Source organism: Mus musculus, chromosome 4 (assembly GCF_000001635.26).
Source record: "Mus musculus strain C57BL/6J chromosome 4, GRCm38.p6 C57BL/6J".
Taxonomy (NCBI): Eukaryota; Metazoa; Chordata; class Mammalia; order Rodentia; family Muridae; genus Mus; species Mus musculus.
The window spans coordinates 43219849-43242687 of NC_000070.6; the positions used below are offsets into that span (position 1 = coordinate 43219849).

At 43.1% G+C, this 22839-nt stretch overlaps 1 protein-coding gene across 16 annotated transcripts in view; it reads left to right on the forward strand.

The window, feature by feature from the left end:
* The window catches only part of Unc13b (unc-13 homolog B), a 218681-nt gene that overhangs the window by 173656 nt on the left and 22186 nt on the right, over positions 1–22839 (forward strand). For 6 of the 16 annotated variants that reach the window (XM_017320116.2, XM_006537795.4, NM_021468.3 and 3 more), the window contains 10 exons: positions 10270–10316; positions 12682–12760; positions 14818–14892; positions 15334–15553; positions 17072–17299; positions 17849–17990; positions 19449–19618; positions 19998–20113; positions 20377–20540; positions 21159–21309. In XM_017320116.2, the coding sequence (XP_017175605.1) occupies positions 10270–10316; positions 12682–12760; positions 14818–14892; positions 15334–15553; positions 17072–17299; positions 17849–17990; positions 19449–19618; positions 19998–20113; positions 20377–20540; positions 21159–21309 (1392 nt within the window). Of the gene's footprint in view, positions 1–8076; positions 8100–10269; positions 10317–12681; positions 12761–14055; positions 14062–14817; positions 14893–15333; positions 15554–17071; positions 17300–17848; positions 17991–19448; positions 19619–19997; positions 20114–20376; positions 20541–21158; positions 21310–22839 lie in introns of all 16 variants that reach the window. The other 10 variants (XM_030253406.1, XM_006537791.4, XM_006537794.4 and 7 more) reach the window with 3 other exon arrangements.

Here is a 22839-nt window from a genome sequence, read left to right on the forward strand (position 1 = left end):
CTTAAATAATACTAATGGTAATACCAAGTCATAAAATTCAACTTAGAAAGTAAAAACTGGAAACCATGTCACTCTCTTTTCAAATCTCCCTGGAGCCATTCCTGATAGCTTAAATATGTGTAAAACAATCCAAATTCCTTTACTTGTCATTCAAGGCTGCTTCAGCTGTCTCTGGTTTATATTGTCAGGTTTGTCTTCTCCTGTTCACTGAACCCCTCCTCAAAGAAACTGCTGTCTTACAGTTTGCCTTGCTGTTTCTGTTTTCAGCATATTAGTGATCATATGCTTCCTTCCAACCTGAGCAAGGCCCTGCGTGTGCCATGCCAGCCGACTGCATTTACTCATTCTTTAACAGCCCAAACACCTCTTCCTTCTGTAATTCACCTGCTGTAAGGGATTTCTCTTTCTCTTTACTCCGAGGCCAGTTTTCCCCCTCCGTGAACATCCAGAAATTACTTCTTTGTAGCAGCAAAAGAAACATTGTGTGGTCAAAGCAGTCTATCCTTACAAAGTCCTTAAAGCTTAAAGGAGAAAGGCTGGGTCAGAAAGCCCTGAGATGAGGGCCACACTTTAACCTGTCTTTAATCCTTCTCCTCATGAGTCAGTCAGCACCGTGGCACAACTGGTAGTCATTTTCTTATTTTTATTATGGAAGCTTTTAATGTTGTAATTATATAACATAAAATTGCCCTTACATCCATTAAAAGGTAGTCTTGCATTTTTTATTGTTTGTTTACATACTCACATAATTATAAGACCATCAATTATCTAATAGGAGAACATTTCCAACATCTTAAGAATCTCCATTAGCAACCACTCTCCCACCCCTCTGCCTTAGCCTCCAACATCACTAGTCTACTTTGTTTCTGTAAATTTGTGTTCTGCATACTTTCCATAAAAGAGTTCATATAATAGACATTTTGTATATATTTATTTAGCCTGCTTTTTAGTCTTACCAGTGGTATTGCTTCATTTCTATTCTGTGACTGAGTAATACTTACAGGGGATATTTGGTTGGTGGTCGTTTGGAGGATTGTTACCACTTGTTGCTCTAAAGAACAATGCTGCTATGAACACTGGAGTTGCGTATCAGTTAGTCTATATATTTTTGTTGTTGCTTTTCTTTCTGAATCAGTACCCAGGCTGCTAGGATTATAGTTGACTGTACCATGTCCACATTGGACCTGTTTTCTATTCTCTTGGATATTTACTCAGAAGTAGAATTGCTGTTTCCTGTGATAATTCTGTTTGACAAGGTAGGGAATTATCAAACCGTTTCCTAGTGTGCTTACATTTTTATATATCTCCAACAGAAACATAGAGTTTTAATTTCAGACCAGCACTGGCTAGAATATTTGTCCTTTTGATCACTCTAGTGGTTGTGAAGTAGTTTCTCAATGAAGTTTGTTTTGATTTGCATTTTCATAGTGTCTAATGTTATTAAACATTTTCCCATGTGTTTATTGGTCCTTTTATATTATTACTAGAGTAATGTGCATTTAAACTTTTGGCACACTTAAAAATTGTTTGCTAAAAAAGAATTGTTTGCTTATTTGTTTGTAAGTTGTTTATAAGCTATTTGTATGTTCTGGATATAAGTGCATAGATTGCTTGTAAATATTTTGTCAGATTTTATGTGTTGTTCATTTTCCTGATGTCTAGGGAACATAATTTTTTATAAAAATTATATTACTTTATTATTAAAAAGTTTTACTATGGTGAAATATGTGTAACAAAAATTTTAACCACTTTAAACTGTAAATTCTGCATATTCACATTATATAACCGTCACTACATCTAAGTGCTTTTTCTAGCTCTGAAACCTTGAAATACTAACTGTCCATTCTACCTCCCTTAGTGTATAAACTTTGTTTCTGTGAACCCACTGCTTTAGTGAATGAAATGGTGAATGTATGTAAGTAGAATCAAGTGATGTTTATTCTTTGAGGGTGGCTTTTTGTTTGGCCTCATGTCCTCCAGGTTCACCCATGTGTCAACATTTTCTCTCAAGCAGTGTGCCCCTGCATGTATACATTACGTTTTCACCCATCTGTCTGCCTGTTGTGATCAGTTGGGTGGCACCTCCTGTTGGCTGTGGTGAACAGTGCTGCTCTGAGCATAGGTAGATGGCGTGTATTGAGTCCCTGCTCTCATTTCTTATGGGTATGTGTTCTGAGGTGGGATTACTGTGTCAGGCATCATCTTCCACTATGACTCTCTAGTCCTTATTTTTTGTGACGGGATCCCTTCTCAAGCCCCCACTAAAACATATAGTAAGGAGTCAGAGTGAGAAATGTCCAGTGCAGCTTTGACAAAAGTCCTAAGGCCATTAAGGAGAGAAGAGTAAAATAAATCATGACAGACAGCTTGACATGCACAATGCACAAGAGTTGAGGTTGAACCCCGACTAGCACAAAACAACTCCAAGGCTATATTTTTAACTGAATTAAAAGAAAAAACAACTTCAATTGGGTCACAAACCTAAGTATATAAACCTAAATCAATAAAATTCTTTGAAAAGTACCTCAAAGGGTTAGGGATTGTGGAGATGGCTCAGTTGGCAAAGTGCAGAATTTTGTATTACTACCAACAGTGCACAGGAATTCCAGTTTCTCCATAGGATCTCTAATGTTTGTTTGTTTGTTTTTATTTAATAAGAACCATCGTAATTGATGTGAAGTAGTACACAAAGGTCTTGAATTTTGATATAATTCAATTTATCACTTTTTCCTGTGTTGATCATGATTTTGTTAATAGTTAAGAAATCATGGTTTCATACAAAATCACAAAGATTTAATGCTTCATGTGTGTAATAGAAGAAGATACCTGAGTTCAGGTCTTCAAGCTTGCACAGCAGACATTTAACTGAGCCATTTCCTAGCCCCTAATTCTTTGTGATTTTTTTTTGAGAATTTTATAATTTTAGTTGGTATATTTAGGTTTGTGATCCATTTGAAGTTGTGTGTGCATAGTACAACCTCACTCTTAGGCATTATATATGGTAAGTTGTCTGATATAATTTATTAAACTGTTTCCTCTAAAACAGCCATAGCACATTCATCAGACATGAACGGAGCATGAGAGTAAGAATTGTTCCTGGACTCTCCGCCCTTCCTTTTGATAGTATGCCTTTATACCCTGATTCTGTTTGAGACATTCTCTTCACTTGGCTCCCATTAAAACTGTCTGGGCTCTTTCTCCACATGTCATTGCTTTCAGGCTGTGCTTGTGTATCTCTCTCATCTCTTCAACCTTGGAGCATTTAACCACGCCACGTTCTCTATTCATACCCACTGCTGAAGTGATAATCTTCCAGACTTAAGGATTTATCCTCATTCTGAGACTTACATATTCCACAAATACCATGCCACATCCACTCAGTATCATTACTAGGAGGTAAACGGGTGTCGTAGACAGAGCATATTCCAAACCAAACTCTAGATCTTTCTTCTCAATTCCCCAGCAACTCTGCTTTTTATTTAGTTTTTCTTACCAATAAATAGCAGCCATTTCCTGTTTTTTTTTCTTACAACTAACATCCAATCTATTAGTAAATTCTGCCTTCTTTACCTTTAACTTTATTCATTCACCCTCTCTCTTCCTCCCTCCCTCCCTCCCTTCTTCCCTCCTCCTCCTCTTTCTCTTCCTCTTCCTCCTCCCCCCTCCTCCTCCTCTTCCTCCTCCTCCTCCTCCTCCTCCTCCTCCTTCTTCTTCTTCTTCTTTCTCTCTCTCTCTCTCTCTCTCTCTTTCTCTCTCTCTCTCTCTCTCTCTCTCTTTCTCTGTGTGTGTGTGTGTGTCCATCCAGATGTGCATATGTCAGGACAGAAGTCAGTTATTTCTTCTAGTGTGTGGCTTCCCGGGGTTGAACTCAGAGCCTTTAACTGCTGTTGAGTCATCTTGCTAACCCATCTTCTGCATCTCAAGCAGTGACCCCTGCCTCAATCACATTCATTTCTGCTTGAGCCATCATTTTCTTCCATCTGAATTATTGCAGTAGTCTAACTGGTCTTCTTGTTTAAACCCCTGCTCCTCCAGTCTGTTCTGTCACAGCAGTCAGAGTGATTGTTATCAAAGATCACATCACTTTTTATCCACAACCTCCCATGATTTTCTGTCTCACCGACAATCAAAGGCAGGGTTCTTCTGAGGACTTGAACTGGCTCTTACTGAAAACTAGCTGTTCTTCCACACCAATTATGTTCTCACCTTAGGGTTCACACTTGGGTATATTAGACTGAAAATACTTTTCTCCAAGGACTCTGAATGTTCTTTTTATTCCTTTCCTTCTGGTGTCTGCTTAAATATCTTACTGAAGAAGCCTCCCTGACAACTTTTCATTAAAAACTGGGATGTTTTGAGACAGATACTCATGCATACTCCATTGATGTGCAGTTCACTGTTTAGCTAAGGACAGATCACATTGAACTTCTGATTCTTCTGCCTCCTCTGAAAATGTCATAGGCTTCTGACATATTTTCTTTGATCCTGGACAAGAGAGACTTTTCTTAGAAAAGTTCTAAATCCTAAAATGTATAGATTCCCTTTGCTAAATACAAGTCCTAGATTTCCTGAGTGTTCCGACTACATAGGTACAAAGGCAAGATCAAATATATAGTGCTTATTCTCAAGTAAGTTCATAGATTTTTTGCTCACAAGATATTCTCAAGAAGTTCACAGTTCCTAGGCTGGGGGATGGCTTACTTGATAAAATGCACTGAGGCCCATGGCTTGTATAGTCTCAGCATGGTGGCGGCAAAGAGAGGAAGCTCTCTGGCTTGCTGGCCAGCCAGTCTAGCCAAATTGATGACTTTTGAGTTCTGCAGAAGATCCTATCTCAAAAGGTAAGGTAAAAGGCTAGCAAGATAACCTCAGTGGGTGTCTTAGTTAGGTTTACTGCTGTGAACAGACACTATGACCATGGCACCATGTCTAAAGGACGACATTTAATTGGGGCTGGCTTGTAGGTTCAGTCCATTATCATCAAGATGGGAGCAGGGCAGCATCCAGGCAGGAATGGTGCAGGAGGAACTGAAAATTCTACATCTTCATCTGAAGGCTGCTAGCAGAATGCTGGTTTCCAGACAGCTATGGTGTGGGTCTTAAGCCCATACCCACAGTGACACACCTACTCTAACAAGGTTATACCTCCTAATAGTACCACTTCCTGGGCCAAATATATATAAACCATCACATTGGGTAAAGCCACTTCCCACCAAATTTAACAAGTATGTACATACAGGTGTATATACTTATACATACATAACATACACTTACACACAGGTTCACAGCTCTCAAGAACTATAAAGGGAGATGTTCATGTAGACAACTACACTGATAATGTTCTGCAATAGAAGAGTCCACACAAGAGGGTGAGTACTATTGACACATGATATAAAGATACCTTATTCTGCCTTTGGATGTCAAATAAGGAAATTTCACAGAGGTTTTCATATTTGAGTTCAGTCTTAAAGAATAAGCCCTGGCCTGTTCCATGAGCATGAGAGAAAGATGTGTTAGGGATTCAATTACACTAAGTAAGACTTTTGCTTATGGGGCAGATACAGAGGAGAGGCAGAGTTATAATGGTGGAAATTTAGAATGTTGTAATAAGTGAGACATTAATGCAACCAAACAAAGGAAAACTGTGATCTACATTTTGAGTAGGCTATGAAGTATGAAGTGGAGAGGTCTGGGTCCAGTGCCATAGAGTTTATTCTTGTAGTCCAAATGAGAGGCAGTGAGACTATGGGTTAGGTCAGTGGTAATCTAGAATACAAATCAGGAAAAGATGTCAAAGGTATTTAGAATGTAGATTACAGAGGATTGAATGATCAACCCATGCTTACTGGGTGAAAAGAGGGAGGAATCCAGTTGTTTGTGGGTGTGGGGGGATTATCTCAGGCCTTGGATATGAGAAGGCAGGAGGGGGTAGGTGGTGGTGGTGGTGGTAGTGGTGGTGATGATGGTGGTGTGTTTTAACATATTCTGAATTTGAACTAAGCATGAGATATGAAGGTGCAATGTAGTAGGCAACTAGTAATATGCTGGATTAAGTAGGGATCTGAAGGTTAGCTATAACTACTGCTATGGAAACAGCCAGCATGGGAAGACACTGGTGTAATGATAGACTGACATGTCAGTAGTGTCCAGTTGAGATTCAACATCTGTTTCTGTCTGTCATAATTCTCATGTGTATGATGATGAAATTTGTCAAGGCATGATATGGTAGGTACTAAAAAGAAGACAAAGATAAACAGAACTTAGATGCCTTAGAAGAACTTAATTAACTCCTAGCCCAGTGGGCATCAGGAAAGGCTGTGTCAGGCTGGTAGGAGAGAATATGTGGACTTTTGACTGTATGAGATTGTACAAAGTATATACAAGTCCAAGGAAGGTAATGGGAGAGGAAAATTTGGGAATTGGAATCAAATCTTTAAGAGCCTTGGTGGCTTTGGGCTTATTTTATATTTAAATTTTTCATGTGTGTGCATGTACATATACGAGGGCCTAAGGTTAATGTCAGGAGTCTTGATTGCTCTCTGTCTTGTTGGTTGAGTCAGGGTTTCAATTGAACTCAGAAGGTGGCAATACAGCTAGTCAAGCAAGCTAGGTTGCTCCAAGAACCCCCCACTGCCTTCCAAGTGCTAGAGTTAAAAGTGGGCTGCTGTGCCCGTCTAGCATCTGTTTGTTCTGGGGGTTGAACTCCAGTCCGCAGGCTTGTGCAGCAACATCTTATCCATTGAGCCATTATCAGCCATAAGTTGATTATATTTTATTCTTGAGAATGAAATTTTGGAGAAATTGAGGGCAGGGACAGGGAGGGGTGACCAGAATATGGTATGATATTGAGATGCTTATTAAGAAGTAGAGAAGGAAAGAAACGTTTCCAATTTGAGCCTTAAAGTCATAGTATTTCTTGCCCAATTTTCTTATTCAGAGAGAAAAAGTATCCTCAGGAGGGTGGAATGTGGACGTGAGAGAGATCTGTTCCTGTTCCAGGAAGTATCTGCTGTTTGAATCCTCACTCACAGTTTTTCTGGTGCTGTACAGTTTTTCTGGTGCTATACAGTTTTGGAGGATTCCTCTTGATGAGCTCATTCTTTTGTCTAGAAAAGTAATCCAGTTGGCCCTCAGAGATAGCTTAAAGGATCGAGAACTTATAAGTTAGTTTCTTTGACTTGTGATACGGTAGTGATGGACTTTTCAGATGGAGAGAAAAGAAAGTGGAAAGACCTAGATGGATGGATTTCATAGAGAAGGAAGCCTGTGGCCCTGGCCATATGTGTTTCTGTCAGTAGTATATATAGTCTCCAGTGAAAAGAAAAGGAAACTTCTCTTGTTGTGACTTGCTTGATCATCTGAAAGAATCCATTTTCTTTGTAGTATTGCTGAGACTAGTATATAGTAATTAAACCTGCGATAGGAGTCATTGTTTTCATATCCAGGATACTGTGATTTCTGTTAGAGCAATTGATAATATACCCAAAAGTCCTCACATGTTCAACATCTTGATCCTGGCTGTATGCCCTACTTTGGCCCAGCTTGATTTAGTTTGGAGAAACAAGCCCAGATTCGAGAAAATGCTTGGCCAGATCTGCTCTGTGAAATGGGAAGGGCTCAGCCACCAAGCTTAGGGTTTGAGACCTTCTATACAGACGAATTCACCTCACATGGCTTTTGAAGAAAGAAGGTACTGTGTGTTCAGTAGCTTGTGCTGCCTGCAGGAGGAGTCTAATGACAATTTTGTGGCATTGGCAGCCCTGATTCTGAACACAGACCACTTTAGAAAGAGGAAAGGGACAAGTGGAATTTCCAGGCAGACCTTGTCCTTTGTAGTAAGTACCCCCTAGATGTTACTAAAAACCAGATTGGCCAATACAGGAAGAAAGGATTCTGGAAGCCAGTCAGGTGTTCTTCATGACCTCCTCTGTGATCAGAGTCAGTCCCCTCCCCTTCATGTCCCTTAGGATTAGCTGCCATTTTGGGGGGGGGGTCTATAATAGAACTGAATCTACTAACCTTTCTGCTGTTTTTTGTATGTTTGTTTGTTTTTTCCTGCTCTTTCTCTTCCTACAGAAGGAAATCAAGAAGCTATTCAGGTTGTGCCTCTGGTCATTTGGGCCTATTTTGTTGTTTATTTTCTACTGTTCTCTGAGTACTGTGTGTATGTATATGTGTGCATGATCTGTGCCTCTGAGCTGTGGTTCATCTAGATAATCCATTTTTTTTTTCAGAAAGAAGTTTGTATGCATGCTTATGTTGTGTGTGCTCGGGCCACTTTCCCTGGAACATAGTGAGAGGATGGATGTGTGTTGGCATGGATGCACATTCAGTAAGGCATGTGTGTGCTTCCATGTGTATTCAGTCTGACACTGCAACACTTAACTACTCCTCTTCTCTGAGTTTGCACAGTGTGTGTCCAGTTCCTACTTGTTGTTACCAACTCTAGCATATGTTGTAAACAACCCCTGGCTGAGCCCAGCATGTTCATGTATTTTATATTTTGGATTGAGAGCTACCACAGATACAATCTGTCTCTTGTCTGGGACCCTAAGTATGAAAGTGCATTCATGCTTTTGAGCTGGCTCCCTGGCCTCTCTCTGGGCATAAGCACACCTGTTGTATGGCCGTCTCAAGCCTTGTGAAGCAATGCACTGTGCCTGTTAGCAGTGTCTCTTGAATTTGGTGAGGATTTACTTTGGCTTGTGACTTGGGCCCTAGCGAACACTGAATCCTGTTCAGCTGAGTTTGTACATAGGTTCTGGACCTATAAACACAAGATTCATGTTCACCTTGTCTTTTCTTCAGATACATGTTCTATCTATGAGTATACTTATTTATATCTATCTATGAGTATACTTATTCTAGAAGTGTTTGGCTAGACTTCTTCCTGCTCCCTTCCCTCCTTCAGTGTGCTGTGTATGCATGCCCTGTGCTTCTGCAAATGTTGCCCTCTCTGAGCACAGGAAGTGTGCATGATCTGGGCTTAGCTCCCAAAGACCTTTTTCGTCTGTTTTCTGAAACCAAGTGATTTCTGGCAAATGTCTAATTCCAAGAATTTAAAGAGAGAGAGAGAGATGAGAATCCGCTCAGCGCAGTAGCTGCTTCTAGAGGGAAGGTACATTCTTGTGTGGGGTCTGGGGATGCACAGGTGACTTTGTCTCTGCCCCCAGGACCCTTAGGAGACTGGCTTCCCCTCCACTCTCACCTGCTGCTGTTCTATTACTACACCATGCTTGTTCCAGCCACTCCTTCCTGCCTTCGTTCCTGTCCCTCCCTTATCTGTTATCCCTTCCAGGGCTAGGACAGGAGGCAGATGAAGTGGCATAGGGATGCAATAGACAGATAAGTTAAAGCTTAGGCAACATGACAAGGTGTTCACTAAGATGGACATTTAACCCAAGTTCACCTAAGCGATTGCTCTCCTTTCCATCACTGGTTAGCCCTGTCTTAGCTCCCATTCTGTTCTGTCTTGTCTCATGCTGTCCATCACTCCCACCCAGAACTAACCACAATAGTTTTGCCCCTGGAGCTCATTTGTAGTTAAGGGGCAGGGTAGTTGGGTTGAAAAGGAGCAAAGCAAGCCAGGAAGCCCCAGATGCACTAATGCTAGGTTTCTTGTTCCTCAGAAGCATGCACGATGGGTTTCTTGGAGCCTCCTGTTAACTTTAGAATTCTCTCTTCTCTGCATTGCTTAAAAGTTTTGCTCTTTTTGCTTTTGTTTTATGCAGAGCCTTTTAAAAAGTAAGGTTTGTTTTATTCTGTTTGTGATTATTCCTTCCTTGACTGTTTGATCCCTCTGTTTTCAATTTTTCAGAAAATTCTCATGAAATCCACCAGAATCCTAACTCAAGTATTTAATCTGCCCTATGATCTCTTATAGATAGTTTATAAAATGTAGAGGCTGGGCTCATACACATTTCCTACTCAATGAGCTAGAGGTTGGAGGACCCCAGGCTGCCCCAAATTGTCCTTTTACTTCAGTCAGCCTGGGATCCTGAGAGTTCTGGCAGCTAGCTCTTCCCAGTGGATCTTAGAACAGGACCCCAGAACTTGACCTTGTATCCTTTCTGTATATGGTGGAGAAAAGTCAGGCAATGTCCACAGCAGCAACCTGCTGGTTGCCCAAGGTAATAGGGTATTGGTTTCAACTTCAAATGGACTCTCTCACAGAACGGCTCATGTGACCTACTTTGCTCACTGTCCAACCTATAGACTCTCTCCCATGAGCTAACTTTTCCTTTTTTTTTTTTTTTTTTTTTTTTTAAGATTTCAGATGATGGTGACCCCTCCTTGCCTCAGTGGCTCCCAGAAGGGTAAGTGAGCTTCCTGTGATCCCACCTCTGTCTACTTTTAGCTTTTCTCTGGGGCTACGTAAGTCGCTGTACATGCTGCATTGTGGCAGAGGAAGGACCCCACCCCCATGGTTTCACTAGCTGTCTGGGGTAGAGGCTGCTGATTGACCCTCTAGAAGTTGAAGCAGGAGCTTTGTGCAGCAGCTCCTGGGACAGGAGAGGTCACTTTAACAGTTTGTATTTGCCTGTGTAATTTCTTATTTATCATATTATATATCATATCGCCATTTTTTATATAGAAAATAAGGGCATTCGAGTAAGTATCTTTATCTATCTGAAAAAGTTTCCCATTTCATTGTTGGTGTAGCTGATTAAGTTACTCCCTGGGCTCAGCCCTGCTTCAGCTGTTGTGAATCACTTCTTACCTTCCACTCCAGTCAAGACATAAGGGGCATCCCTTCTGAGCTCAGTGTGTTCTGTCTGTGCTTTATTTCTGAGAATTTCTGACCCATGTGATTGCACCAGAGTCATTTTAAAGCTTAGCTGCTGCCCATAACTGACTGGTTGTTCTTGAGAGAGGAGTGTCTCCGAGGCCTCTCTCTGCCTCTCCCCCTGCCCTGCCTCTTGAGCTCCCCCTGAGCCTCCCCACCTTCCTTTTTCCTGTTGCCCTATAAAGGCTTCTGGCATCAGACTTCTCAGCTGCCTCCTCACACTCTGTCAGGAAAGAATATCAGATCATAAAGTTAGCCACTACATTTTTCACACACCTTTTGTCTTCTTTGGTCAAGGCACATTGTTTGAAAAGGCCAGCCCTTTCCATCTCTTTCAAAAAATTGTTTGTTGCAGAAACCACTTGACTTAACCAGAGCATATTGTAGCTGTTAGAATTCACTACAAACTTGAATTCCCTATGAATCCCTGCCACCAGTTGCTTCTTCAGTGAACTTTAGGTTCTTTTTTTCCAATTACAAAATGTATACATGCCAGTAGAACATTTCCAAATTTGCTTTGAAATAAAATGCAAGGGTTTTCAAAACAATTGCCTCTTGTTTTCCTTCCTGTGTTTCCTAGGTGTAGTACTGTCTTTAAAACAAAGTCCACTGCCTGTGCTGAGGTAGTTTACTGACATCTTGTATGTTGAGTTGGTGACTTCCTTCTTTGCCTCTATAATGGCCAGTTAGTTATTCTTCTGGGACTTCCATCTTTAGACCAGTTATGGTGTGCAGTCTGGGTACCCAGTATCTCTAGCCCATTGTTCTTGCTAAGTAAGTGCAGAATTGCTTGAATATGCTGGTGTGTACCTGAAACTCAACACTCTAAGGCATTAGAGCTGTTAGTTTATGGCCATCCTAAGCTAGCTATATAGTGAATCCAAGGGCAGCCTGGACAAAGTAGTGAGACCCTTTCCCAAAACAAAGCCAAGCACATAAGGTTTGTTGTGGGATGGTTTATTTGTCTTGGTTAAAGTTTATAATTTCAACCTTAAAGAGCAGAAACAACTTCTCCCTTTTAAACTCACCTTATTTTATGGAAGTGACACTGAGACTCAAACCAAGACTCAGAGAAAATGGAACATTGGCTGGACTGGGGGCTGGCAGGAGTGCAGCCAGAGTCCAGGCTATAGCAATAGAAGACTGGTACTTTTGTGGAAGCATGCTCTGTCTCGTTTGCTCTTTTTAAAATTATATGTTGTTAATAAAAATAGGCAACGACAAAGATCTTCAGTTGCTTTTGCTGTAATTCTTCCCTGGTCTCTGTTGATAGGTATCTGTACTCTCAGAATCCCTTTGCTGTTTCCTCTTACCCCCACCCCTGTGGCTTCCTAAGTCTCTCGTCCTATCCCTCAGCCTCTTCTGAGTTATGGGGCTTATCTAACCATGGGGATCCTTTGTGTCAGAAGGCTCAAGTAGACAGGCCAATGACTATCTGTGGTTAGATGGAAGTCTCCTCAGCATGTCATTTCATAGTAGTCTCACTTACCTAGGCAGCTGGCTCTTCTGGTAGAGCCACCTTGTAGACTCGGTTGTAGCCTAGACTGTTGAAGACTTCCTTTGGGGGAGTTCACTGGTCTATATGGAGAGAAAGCTCTCTTGGTCACCAGTTCCCACCTTGCCTTCTGGAGTATAAGCATCTTCAAATCAACAAAAATGCCTTGAACTGTTTCAGTGAGTTAAAAGAGCTCTCAGACCTTTGCTGAAATGGCAGGAAGCACTGAGATTCCAGACGGATCCCTTGCATTTTCTTCCTTCACTTTCTGCCTTCCCTTCCCTCTCAAAGGTTAGTTCACCATTCCCCTGAGCAGAGGGAGAATAAGGATAGTAGAACACAGAATGTGCGAGTAACTCAAAGCTAGACTTGAGATTCTGATGTTCTCTTCTCTCCTTAGGCCAGCTGGAGGGCTCTATGGCATTGACAGCATGCCAGATCTACGAAGGAAGAAGCCACTGCCACTTGTCAGTGATCTGGTGAGTCAAGACCCTGGCCTTAGCTTAGGCAGTAGTCTTTGGGAGTACACCCCACTAGGTCTTGGCAAACTGTTAGGCTTAGAATCAGTCATTGCAGAGTTACTGTTACTTAATGATGGTTTCTAACTTACTCCCAAGTCAGAGTCCTGGGTTCTTCAATGAGTCAAGTCCCTATTCAGAATATTTGTGGCTCATTCCCTCAGTGCTGAACTCAGTCCCTCAGTGCTGAACCCAGAGGCCTTACATCAGGAGTCTTAGCCTCTCTCGGTAGCTTGACAGCCTTCATTGATAACCTCAAATGGAACCTGACTCTAGCCTCTAGCCCTTAATTTAGATTACTGAGCTTAGTGTGTATTATGCTTAACTGGAGCTTAATTCTTTCTAGAGGCCAAATGAAACCTCTTCCTAAAATACAAGTTCTATAGACTGTGTCTGTTAACCTAAGACACTGAGAGGCAATGATAAAACATTTGTGCAACTGAATTGCATCAGGCTTAGGAGTTTGAGGTGCTCTTGGGACTTCCAGGATGACCAAAATCTCCTATTCTTAGCTGTGCTTTCTAAAGTAGGATCAGTGTGAGGAATTTTTCATAGCCTGTGAGTGGGTAGGAAGAGAGTGGGACCAGGCTTTCCCAGGGCGTCTGAGCTCTGAGAGCCAGATATAAGTAAGGTTTGAGGGTTCAACAAGACCCAAACCCTCATTTTTTTTCCCATTTTCTACTCCTGTTACTCTTATTTCTTCCTGTTCTGTCCATTCTGGTCTCCCTATCTACCCTTTTACTTTCTTGTGTTTTCATTTCCTCCCACCAGCCTCTCTCTCCTTCACTGGGTGAATGGGAATGTAACTTCCCCTCCCCTCATCATTTCTTTCTTTATATATCTCCTTCCATGTCCACACCTCCTTTCTCATTCTCTTATTCTTTTCTGATCCTTCTCTTCCACCAGTTTTTCATCTAGCTGGTAGAAGGTGGATTCTGATGTCTTTCATCTTTCTCTCTTCTCGGTAGCCCCTCCTCTTCTACAAGCAAGTCTGGATCATATCTTGCTTCCCTCCGCTGTCTTTTACCCTCACCTGTTTGCACTTTGAGACAATTGTCCTTAGAGTGGGCGCTCAGCCTGGGCCCGGGCAGCTCTATGGGTTGGATACAGTTTTGAGTAGATAGAGGCAGAGGTGATTAGAGCATGCTTCCTGTGGTAAACTGGAGGAGAGAACCACTCAGATGCCTCGGAAAGTTTTTATGCCCGTAGTGGACTTTAACACCATGTTGTTCCTTTCTTTGCTCTCCTCTACACAGGCTATGGTGAGTGCATCCAGAGCCCTTCCCCATCCTATTAAGAGTCCACATCCACAATTATTTGGGCCCCTCCTAGCTGATGTTTTTGCTTAGACTCAAATATGATCTGCCTGTCCAATGTCTGCTGCCTTGAGAAAGTCATGTGTCTGCCAGGGGCCGCCTTTAAGGCTTGGGCTTGGCAGAAATGTGAGGTTCCTCTACACAAGGACCTTGCTAGCAGGGCAGCTCTAGTTCTTGAACTTTACTCTCCATCCTGTCTAACCTCCACTGCCCCCTTTTACTGTCAAATGCCATTTATTTGGGCTTTTGACCTTTGTATCCTCTGTGGACTGTGTGTGGGCGGTACCTGGGCATAGGGGTCAGCATGGGCAGTTCTTATATGTGACTCTGATAACGTGTATGTGTGTGTGTTAGTGTGTTATTCTTATGACCTATTTTTTTACTATAATTCTAAGCTTTTCATTTTTCTTTTGATTTCTATGGGATAAGATACTCTAAGAATAATGAAGAGGAAAGCCCTTTGGTGGTGGATATCCTGAAGGAAGTACTGTTCTAACATTGCTAGAACAGTCCCTTGAGGACTTAGGGTTTTACATCTTAACCTGAGGCTCTATTACCTGTTACCCAGGGGTAGAGTCTAGTGACAGCAAAAATAGAATGGTGTCAGTTGTAGTCAAGTGGCTTTGGAAACTGAAGTTGCCTTCCCAGGACCCTGCCAGTCTTTTGTGGCAGCCAATGTTGACAGGCAACTCTTTCTCACAGTCACTGGTCCAGTCACGGAAAGCTGGGATTACATCTGCTATGGCTACACGTACCTCTCTCAAGGATGAAGAACTGGTAAGTGACTCATGGGCATTTGTGAGTCTGCTGGCCTCAGGATTGGTCATCTCTGTAGCCATACTAACTATGAATTTTTAAATTCTGGCATATAGTTGCCAAGATAGTCTGGTCTCAGTTTTTACATTTGGAGAAATAAGAGTCCATATTGGAGTATTGAACCATATGACCACTGAACTTGGGGTTTATAGTGAGCCCATTACCCCTTGCTTCCTTAGAGTGATTGAATGCTCAGACTCAACAATGGGCACACAATAGATGACTAGAAGCACATTCTAGTGTGGCCTTTTCTGTGCCAGGCTGGGCTCTGGGTTGGTCCAGGCTAGGATGTGTTATCTACTACCAAAGAAGAAACCATCGATCTGACTGTCCCATAGTGTCTCAGTTCTTCCTAATACAGTCATATAGTTGTTGGTCTGTGATGGGGTGTGTGTCTTTCAGAAATCTCATGTGTATAAGAAAACTCTGCAGGCCTTAATCTACCCCATCTCGTGTACCACGCCCCACAACTTTGAGGTCTGGTCTGCCACTACACCTACCTATTGCTATGAGTGTGAAGGCTTGCTCTGGGGCCTTGCCCGGCAAGGCATGCGCTGCAGCGAGTGTGGAGTCAAGTGCCATGAGAAGTGCCAGGACCTGCTCAATGCTGACTGCCTACAGCGTGAGTGCCCATGGGATGAGGGATGGGGAACGGGCAGCAGGGCCTTTCTAAAACAGTGAGCAAAGAGCAGTCATGTCGGACTTCTCATTACTCTGCTCTGCTCTGCTCTGTCCCAAGGGATCTACTCAGAAAAATAAGGTGCTGAATCCAGAGTTACTGCTTTTCCAAACAGTGGGTCTTACAGCACTCTCTTCAACTCCTTTAGGGAAAATCCTTTGAACTTTCTATAGCCTTCCATCTTAGTCAGGGTTTCTATTCCTGGATAAAACATCATGACCAAGAAGCAAGTTGGGAGGAAAGGGTTTATTCAGCTTACACTTCCACGTTGCTGTACATCACCAAAGGAAGTCAGGACCGGAACTCAAGCAGGTCAGAAAGCAGGAGCTGATGCAGAGGCTATGGAGAGATGTTCTTTACTGGCTTGCTTCCCCTGGCTTGCTCAGCCTGCTTTCTTAAAGAACCCAGGACTACCAGCCCAGGAATTACACCACCCACAATGGGCCCTCCCTCCTTGATGACTAATTGAGAAAATGCCTTACAGTTGGATCTCATGGAGGCATTTCCTCAACTGAAGCTCGTTTCTCTGTGATAACTTCAGCCTGTGTCAAGTTGACACACAAAACCAGCCAGTACACCTTCTATGGAGCTAGGGTCCCTTGCAGGATTCATTTGATTCCAGAACACCAGTTTGAATAGTATGCACCATTGCTTATGTTGAAAGAATGTGTATTATAATCCTGCTAGGTATGGTGTCACATGCCCTTAAACTCAGCACTTGGGAGACAGAGGCAGGCAGATCTCTGTGGATCCAAGGCCAGCCTGGTCTACATAGAGAGTTCTAAGACAATTAAGGCTACATAGTGACATAGAGTGACCCTATCTCAAAAACAAAACAAACAAACAAACAAACAAACAACCCAAAAAAACAATCGGGAAGGCAGGGGGAGGGGAGAGAAGAAAAAGAAAAATCCCTAGAGATAAGAATTTGTGTTTCCTCATAGAGAAAAAGTGGTTCACAAAGCTAGGAGTGGTGGATATAAGATTTAAACCCAGGTCTGACACCAAAGATTATATATATTTTTAAATAATACTACACTATTTGCTGAGATTAAAAGCACTAGGACCATGAAGCAGAACCCAGTTGTGTTCTGAAGCACTTCTGGGATTTGTGTCATGCTTGGCAGATAAGATTAGCTGTATTGTCATGGCCACCCACCATTGCTTCATGATATTGGAGACACCCTTTGGTGATATTTGACTTTAGAGACTCGATGGAACCTCTTCCAACATTTCTCTAAACAAAATAGCATAATGAACTCCCACCATCACTACCAAGAGTTTGCTGCCCTTCAAATTGCACTCTCAACTCCTCTGGGCTGGCCGTGGCCCCACAGAGAGATCATAGTATCCTTAAGCTTCTCCCATTGTCCATGCTTCTTCCCCGACACTCTGCCTCAGCTTGACCTTGGTCTAGGAGGTGAGCTATTGCTTAGTTCTACTTTCTGGGCCATCCTTTAGGGGCTGCTGAAAAGAGCTCTAAGCATGGAGCTGAGGACCGAACTCAGAACATTATCATGGCCATGAAGGACCGTATGAAGATCCGAGAACGGAATAAACCAGAGATCTTTGAGGTTATCCGGGATGTGTTCACAGTGAGCAAAGTTGCGCATGTGCAGCAGATGAAAACAGTAAAGCAGAGTGTCCTGGATGGCACCTCCAAGTGGTCAGCCAAAATTACCATCACGGGTAAGGAAGCTAAGGTGTGAGAGCTTAGGGAGACCTGGGCAGCGGGCAGAGCTTGAGAGGAAGCATGTCAAGGGGTTGAGAGAGAAGCTGCAACTGAGAGAAAGAGGACTCCTGTCATTCTTCACCCGTCCTCATTTAGACTAGGTGCTACAAGAGGCAAGTACTTGCAAACAATATGAACCATAATACAGGGACATCCTAACAGCCTGATAGTGTACACTCAGTTAAAAGCTGGGGGTGGGAGGAGACCAGGAATCAGTCACCAGTGGCTTGTGGGTAAAATGTGTGGGGCCGAAGCATGTGCACATTAGAGGGTCAGTGATGCAGTTATGAGTCAGAAAGGTGACAGGGATGGGATTCTTGGGCTAAGCTTTGAGGAAGAGGCTGGTAGCCTGGAGCTAAGGGTAGATACAGAGACGTGAGGTTAGGTTTGCTGCGCATGCATAGGAAGACATCTTTAAGTGGCAGAGGCTGTGATTAGCCCCATGGGGGCTTCTGATTTAACTCTGACATGTGCCCTAAACCTTTTGATTTATGCTTGGGCTGCAGTGGTTTGTGCCCAGGGCCTACAAGCCAAAGACAAGACAGGATCCAGTGACCCTTATGTGACTGTGCAAGTTGGGAAAACCAAGAAGCGCACCAAGACCATTTTTGGAAATTTGAATCCTGTTTGGGAAGAGAAGTTCCATTTGTAAGTCACAGGGGGGTGGGCACACCTGACTGACCTTTCTAGAAATATGCATATTTTAGCAGTGGTATTACAACCCACTTGATACTGAACAAAGATTGGAGATTCTCACATGCTTCACTGGGCAACAGGCATACTTTCTTTGGGTTTCTTCTTACAGTAATTTACCCAGATACTGTATTAATGAGGTCCGTTTATGGCCAGTGCTTTTTCTAGCATTGGAAAAGATCTCCCTACCACCATGCAGGCTTCCTAGCCTGCCTTGCAAGTTTTAGAATTTCTCAGGATTGAGACAAGAATGCTCTTGGCCTATAATTGGATAATTATGGCTTGAAGATGGAAATCTTGGGTCTGGAAGTGTTTTTCTTTTTTTTCCTGTCCCAGCATATTCCTCCATTTCCTTTTCCTCGCCTTTCTTTCTTTTGGCTGTTTCACTAACGCCTAGAACTTGGATGAAAGTCTGGAGTTGCCAGATGGCTTTGTCTCACATCCCTACTCCCAAGGTGTAAGATCAAGACTTTGGCTCTGAATCTGCTGAGCAGAATGGCTGTAATAGAGAACAGGTTCTGTTGACTCCCCGGGCACTCACATGGAAAAGGATTGGGGTACAGTAAAATTACTCTCCAGTCCAGGTAGCAGTTAATGAGGGAAGCACCCATTTGTCTGAGAATCTGAATAGTTCCTGGTGACGGCTTTCATATGACCATTTGTAAATGAAGTGGTTATGATCATCATCTCTTATCATTATGGATGAACAATTCACTCAGTTCCTATCCTCTGCAAGAGGCTTGACCAGGTGCTGTTCACCCAGGTGCTGTTCACCCAGGAATGAGTGACAGTCAGTGTCTGTCCTCCAGCAGCTCATGGTTGACTTACCTATTGTTTCCAGGAGAAGGGTCGTTGTGTGTAGCATCTTAGTGGAAATGTCTTGGATGTGGGAACACATAGGAACAGGGGAACAAGAAGCACAATCTGCTTAGTACTGATTCAGGGCGAGGGACCAAGGTCCAGAAAACAACCGCTGGGGAGGAGAGCAAGATGGGAGACCTTCTTCCCTTCCCCAAAGCAAAAACACCACAGAAGAGAGAGCCATTCAGTAAAGAAGGATAGAAGTTCGTAAGCACAGAGTTAGGTACATGAGGAAGTTAGAAATCTAAGCAGATATGACCTACCAGTCATGTAGCACCTTATGGGTTCATGTCTAGGACTCTGGGGAGGGAACTGGCAGTTCTTTCTGGAGCCCTGGAGTATCGTTCAGTGGGAATTGCTGATATAGTTAGCTGCATGAGAAGCCAGAATGTACCATAACCACTCACTTCCTTCCCGTCCCTAAGGACTGAAAGCCTTAATTCACTTGGAATTGGTAGCCCCTTGGTGGCCCTTTGGGGTGGACATTGGCGGTGCTAGTGATGCTGCTAGGTCTGTCTGCCTAACCTAATCTTCCACGCGCCTCTTCCACAGTGAGTGCCACAACTCTTCTGATCGAATTAAGGTACGCGTGTGGGATGAGGATGATGACATCAAGTCCAGAGTAAAGCAGCGGCTAAAGCGAGAGTCAGATGATTTCCTTGGCCAAACTATCATTGAAGTTCGAACGCTGAGTGGAGAGATGGATGTCTGGTACAATCTGGGTGAGGAAACTGAACCATAAAGTGTTACTGTGATTGGAGACCATCCGGAGCTATCTAGAAATCTGCTAAATTACCAACCTTCAGATCACATATCCCTGTACAGACCTGTCTTGCCTTTAGTGCTGAAATTGGTGGGGTGGAAAACAGAATGGCAATGGCTAAAACACATTCTAGCTTGGACATCCCTCAAGTTTCAGATCTTCTAGTCTCCATCCTAACCCCTTATCCCTGTAAGGCCCTGACCACTCCTGTCCTCCCACTTAGTTCAGGGTTGTTTGGAGAATATGTGGCCACTTGGCTTGGTGCCATTTCCCCCCTTGGATTAACCATCTGTAGATAGTTGCATTGCTCTGAATCCCAAGTCTCTTTTCCTTTGTAGAGAAGAGAACAGACAAGTCAGCTGTCTCAGGGGCTATCCGACTTCAAATCAGTGTGGAGATCAAGGGGGAGGAGAAGGTAGCCCCATACCATGTACAATATACATGTCTCCATGAGGTGAGCAACACTTTGTGAGTGGAGGGTTGGAAAGCAGGGGTGGGCTGCTGACCGTAAGTAAGGATGGCAAGTGTCTGGAGATCTAGGACCATTTGTTTTGTTTATTCTTGGCTCACTGTGCTATTCTGGGTACTCTGAGGGACCAGACCATTCTTTTCTTTCCCTGGAAGAACTGAGCAGTGACATGACAGAAAATTTTCTACTGCAATTTTCAGTTATGATGTGCTTGTAACCCACCTTTCTCTCTGCTCTGTGTTCTGCAGAACCTTTTCCATTACCTCACAGACATTCAGGGCAGTGGAGGAGTCTGGATCCCAGAGGCTCGGGGGGACGATGCATGGAAGGTGTACTTTGATGAGACAGCCCAAGAAATTGTGGATGAATTCGCTATGCGCTATGGCATCGAGTCCATTTATCAGGCCATGACGTGAGGCTCCCTGGGGTCCTGGGAAGTAGCTACTAATACTTTGGGTGGGTAACAAAGGCACAGGACATAGTAGACAGGTGCTTAGTAGCCATGAAGTGCAATGATTTCATACTTTTTCTCTTTGAGCTAGGTAGAGTGTCTATGCCCCAAGGCAAAGAAGCATACATTAGAAAAGGACTATATTGCCAGCATCTCAGGAATGCCTCCTTACCCATCAAGATCATGGTTAGGAAAGGAAAAAGGGATAAGTAGATATACAAAGACACAGGACCAGACATCACAGACCTAAGCATATACAACATGTTTTTGCCTATGTACCTATGTGCATAACTAACAAGCTGACCTAGATTACCCTGAGAGTCAGCAAGTTCACTAAACTGTAGGGAAAATATTTCTCTATGGAATCTACCAGCACTCCTATAAAAGAAATTCTTGCCTACTGGGAGAAGTGTCAATTGGTGATGTTGCCATAGCAATGCACACAGGACTCCATTCTGCATAAGCAGAGGGAGTTAGTTAGCTGACCTGGCTGCACTTCCATAAACTTTAATTGGGTTCCTACTTGGCTACTGCTACAGTCTGTGAAGAGTCTTTGAGAATGAGGATTCTGTTTTTCAGGCACTTTGCATGTTTGTCATCCAAGTACATGTGTCCTGGTGTACCAGCCGTGATGAGCACCTTACTGGCCAACATCAATGCCTATTATGCTCACACAACTGCCTCCACTAACGTCTCTGCATCTGATCGTTTTGCAGCCTCCAACTTTGGTGTGAGTGTGATGAAATACGTGTATCCAAATGCTGTCAGTTGATGGTTTGTTGTTTTCTGGCCAGTTGTGTAGAGTTGGCTGATGTGCCTAATTCTCAGATAGTTGCTACCTTGAAAGACAGCCTTTTTCCTTCTAGATGAGATGACTAACAGACTATCCTCAGACTCTGCTATGCTTTAGAAGACACTGTGCTGTGGGCCCACCACAATTGAATCACAATGCTTATAGTCATTACTCAGAATGTTACCTGACATAAATTCAGGATAAACAGGATGAAATGACCCCTCATGAAAGTTTTTTTCTGTAGGCATAAAATTACATCAGTAATCTTATGTAATCCTCACAGTCTGTGTATCTGTGATCCCTGATTTTTGGAACTCATAATGGTTTTGTTGTTAATAGAGTTTTTCTGTGGATGTGTTAATGTAATTGATTAATCCAATCAAGTCCCATTATGTATTTATTTAATCAGTATCTATTAATGTATGCAATGTAATGAATTCTGGAAATGTGCTAACAGCCTACAGGCATGTGATTCCATATTTAATGATACTTTTTCTTTGAAAACTATTAAATTAGTATATATTTATATATTTTAATATTAAAATATACACTAAGAAAAAGTACAGGGAACTTGGTTAAAGATAGACTTCTTGTGTCTTTCTGACCATTTTTCAAATGCATCACTATTTTTTCTCCCATTATCACTGCTAGACTCTGGCTATAAAGCTGTTAAGAATGCCCCAGAACAGCAGGGTAGTAGTGGTGCACAGCTTTGATCCCAGCTCTTCGAGGTTTATAGAATGAGTTCTAGGGCATCCAGGGCTACACAGAGAAACCCAAGAGGCTCCTTGGCACCAGGGTGACAGAGAAGAGGTAGAGGCCCAGTCTCTATCCATCCCCTCCCCACAGGCCCCAAGCTAGAGAGACTTTGACTGGACACGGACTTACTTTGCTGAATGCAGATGTGGGAGAGTGGGGCTTGGGGGAAAGGCAAGGGCCTGTGATGTAATGAGAAAGACCCAGAATATTTTAGTATATGCAGGGAAAGTGTCCTTAGGGGACAGAGCTTCAGAGCTTGGAAGTGTCTTTGATTGAGGCCATGATGGCAAAATGTAGGTAGCTGGAAGCAGGTGTTATGTGTGTGCACTGCTCCTGTCCATGTGTGTGCCTGGCTCCCCAGCCCCACTTTGTGCTAACAGCTGCTCATTTAAGGGTTTGGTTGTGGGCTGTCTGTCCCCAGCCCTTCCAAGGTACTTACTACCTGAAAGGAAGCTAGACAGGCTCCTGAGGGACATTGAGGGCTATGGCTCTAAGCAACTTTTGAAGACCATACTTGGCCTCTGCAGCCTCTCAGTCCCACATCACCTAACCCTGACAGTTCCAGACCTCTCTTCCTTGTGAGCCATTTTGGGCTTGTCAGACCTAGGATAACTCAGCTAGATGACCCTCACCTTAGGCCTCCCCAGACTCTGCTGCTAGGGTTGGGAAGAGCAAAGCATTACAAGGCTCTCAGGATGAGGTCCCTCC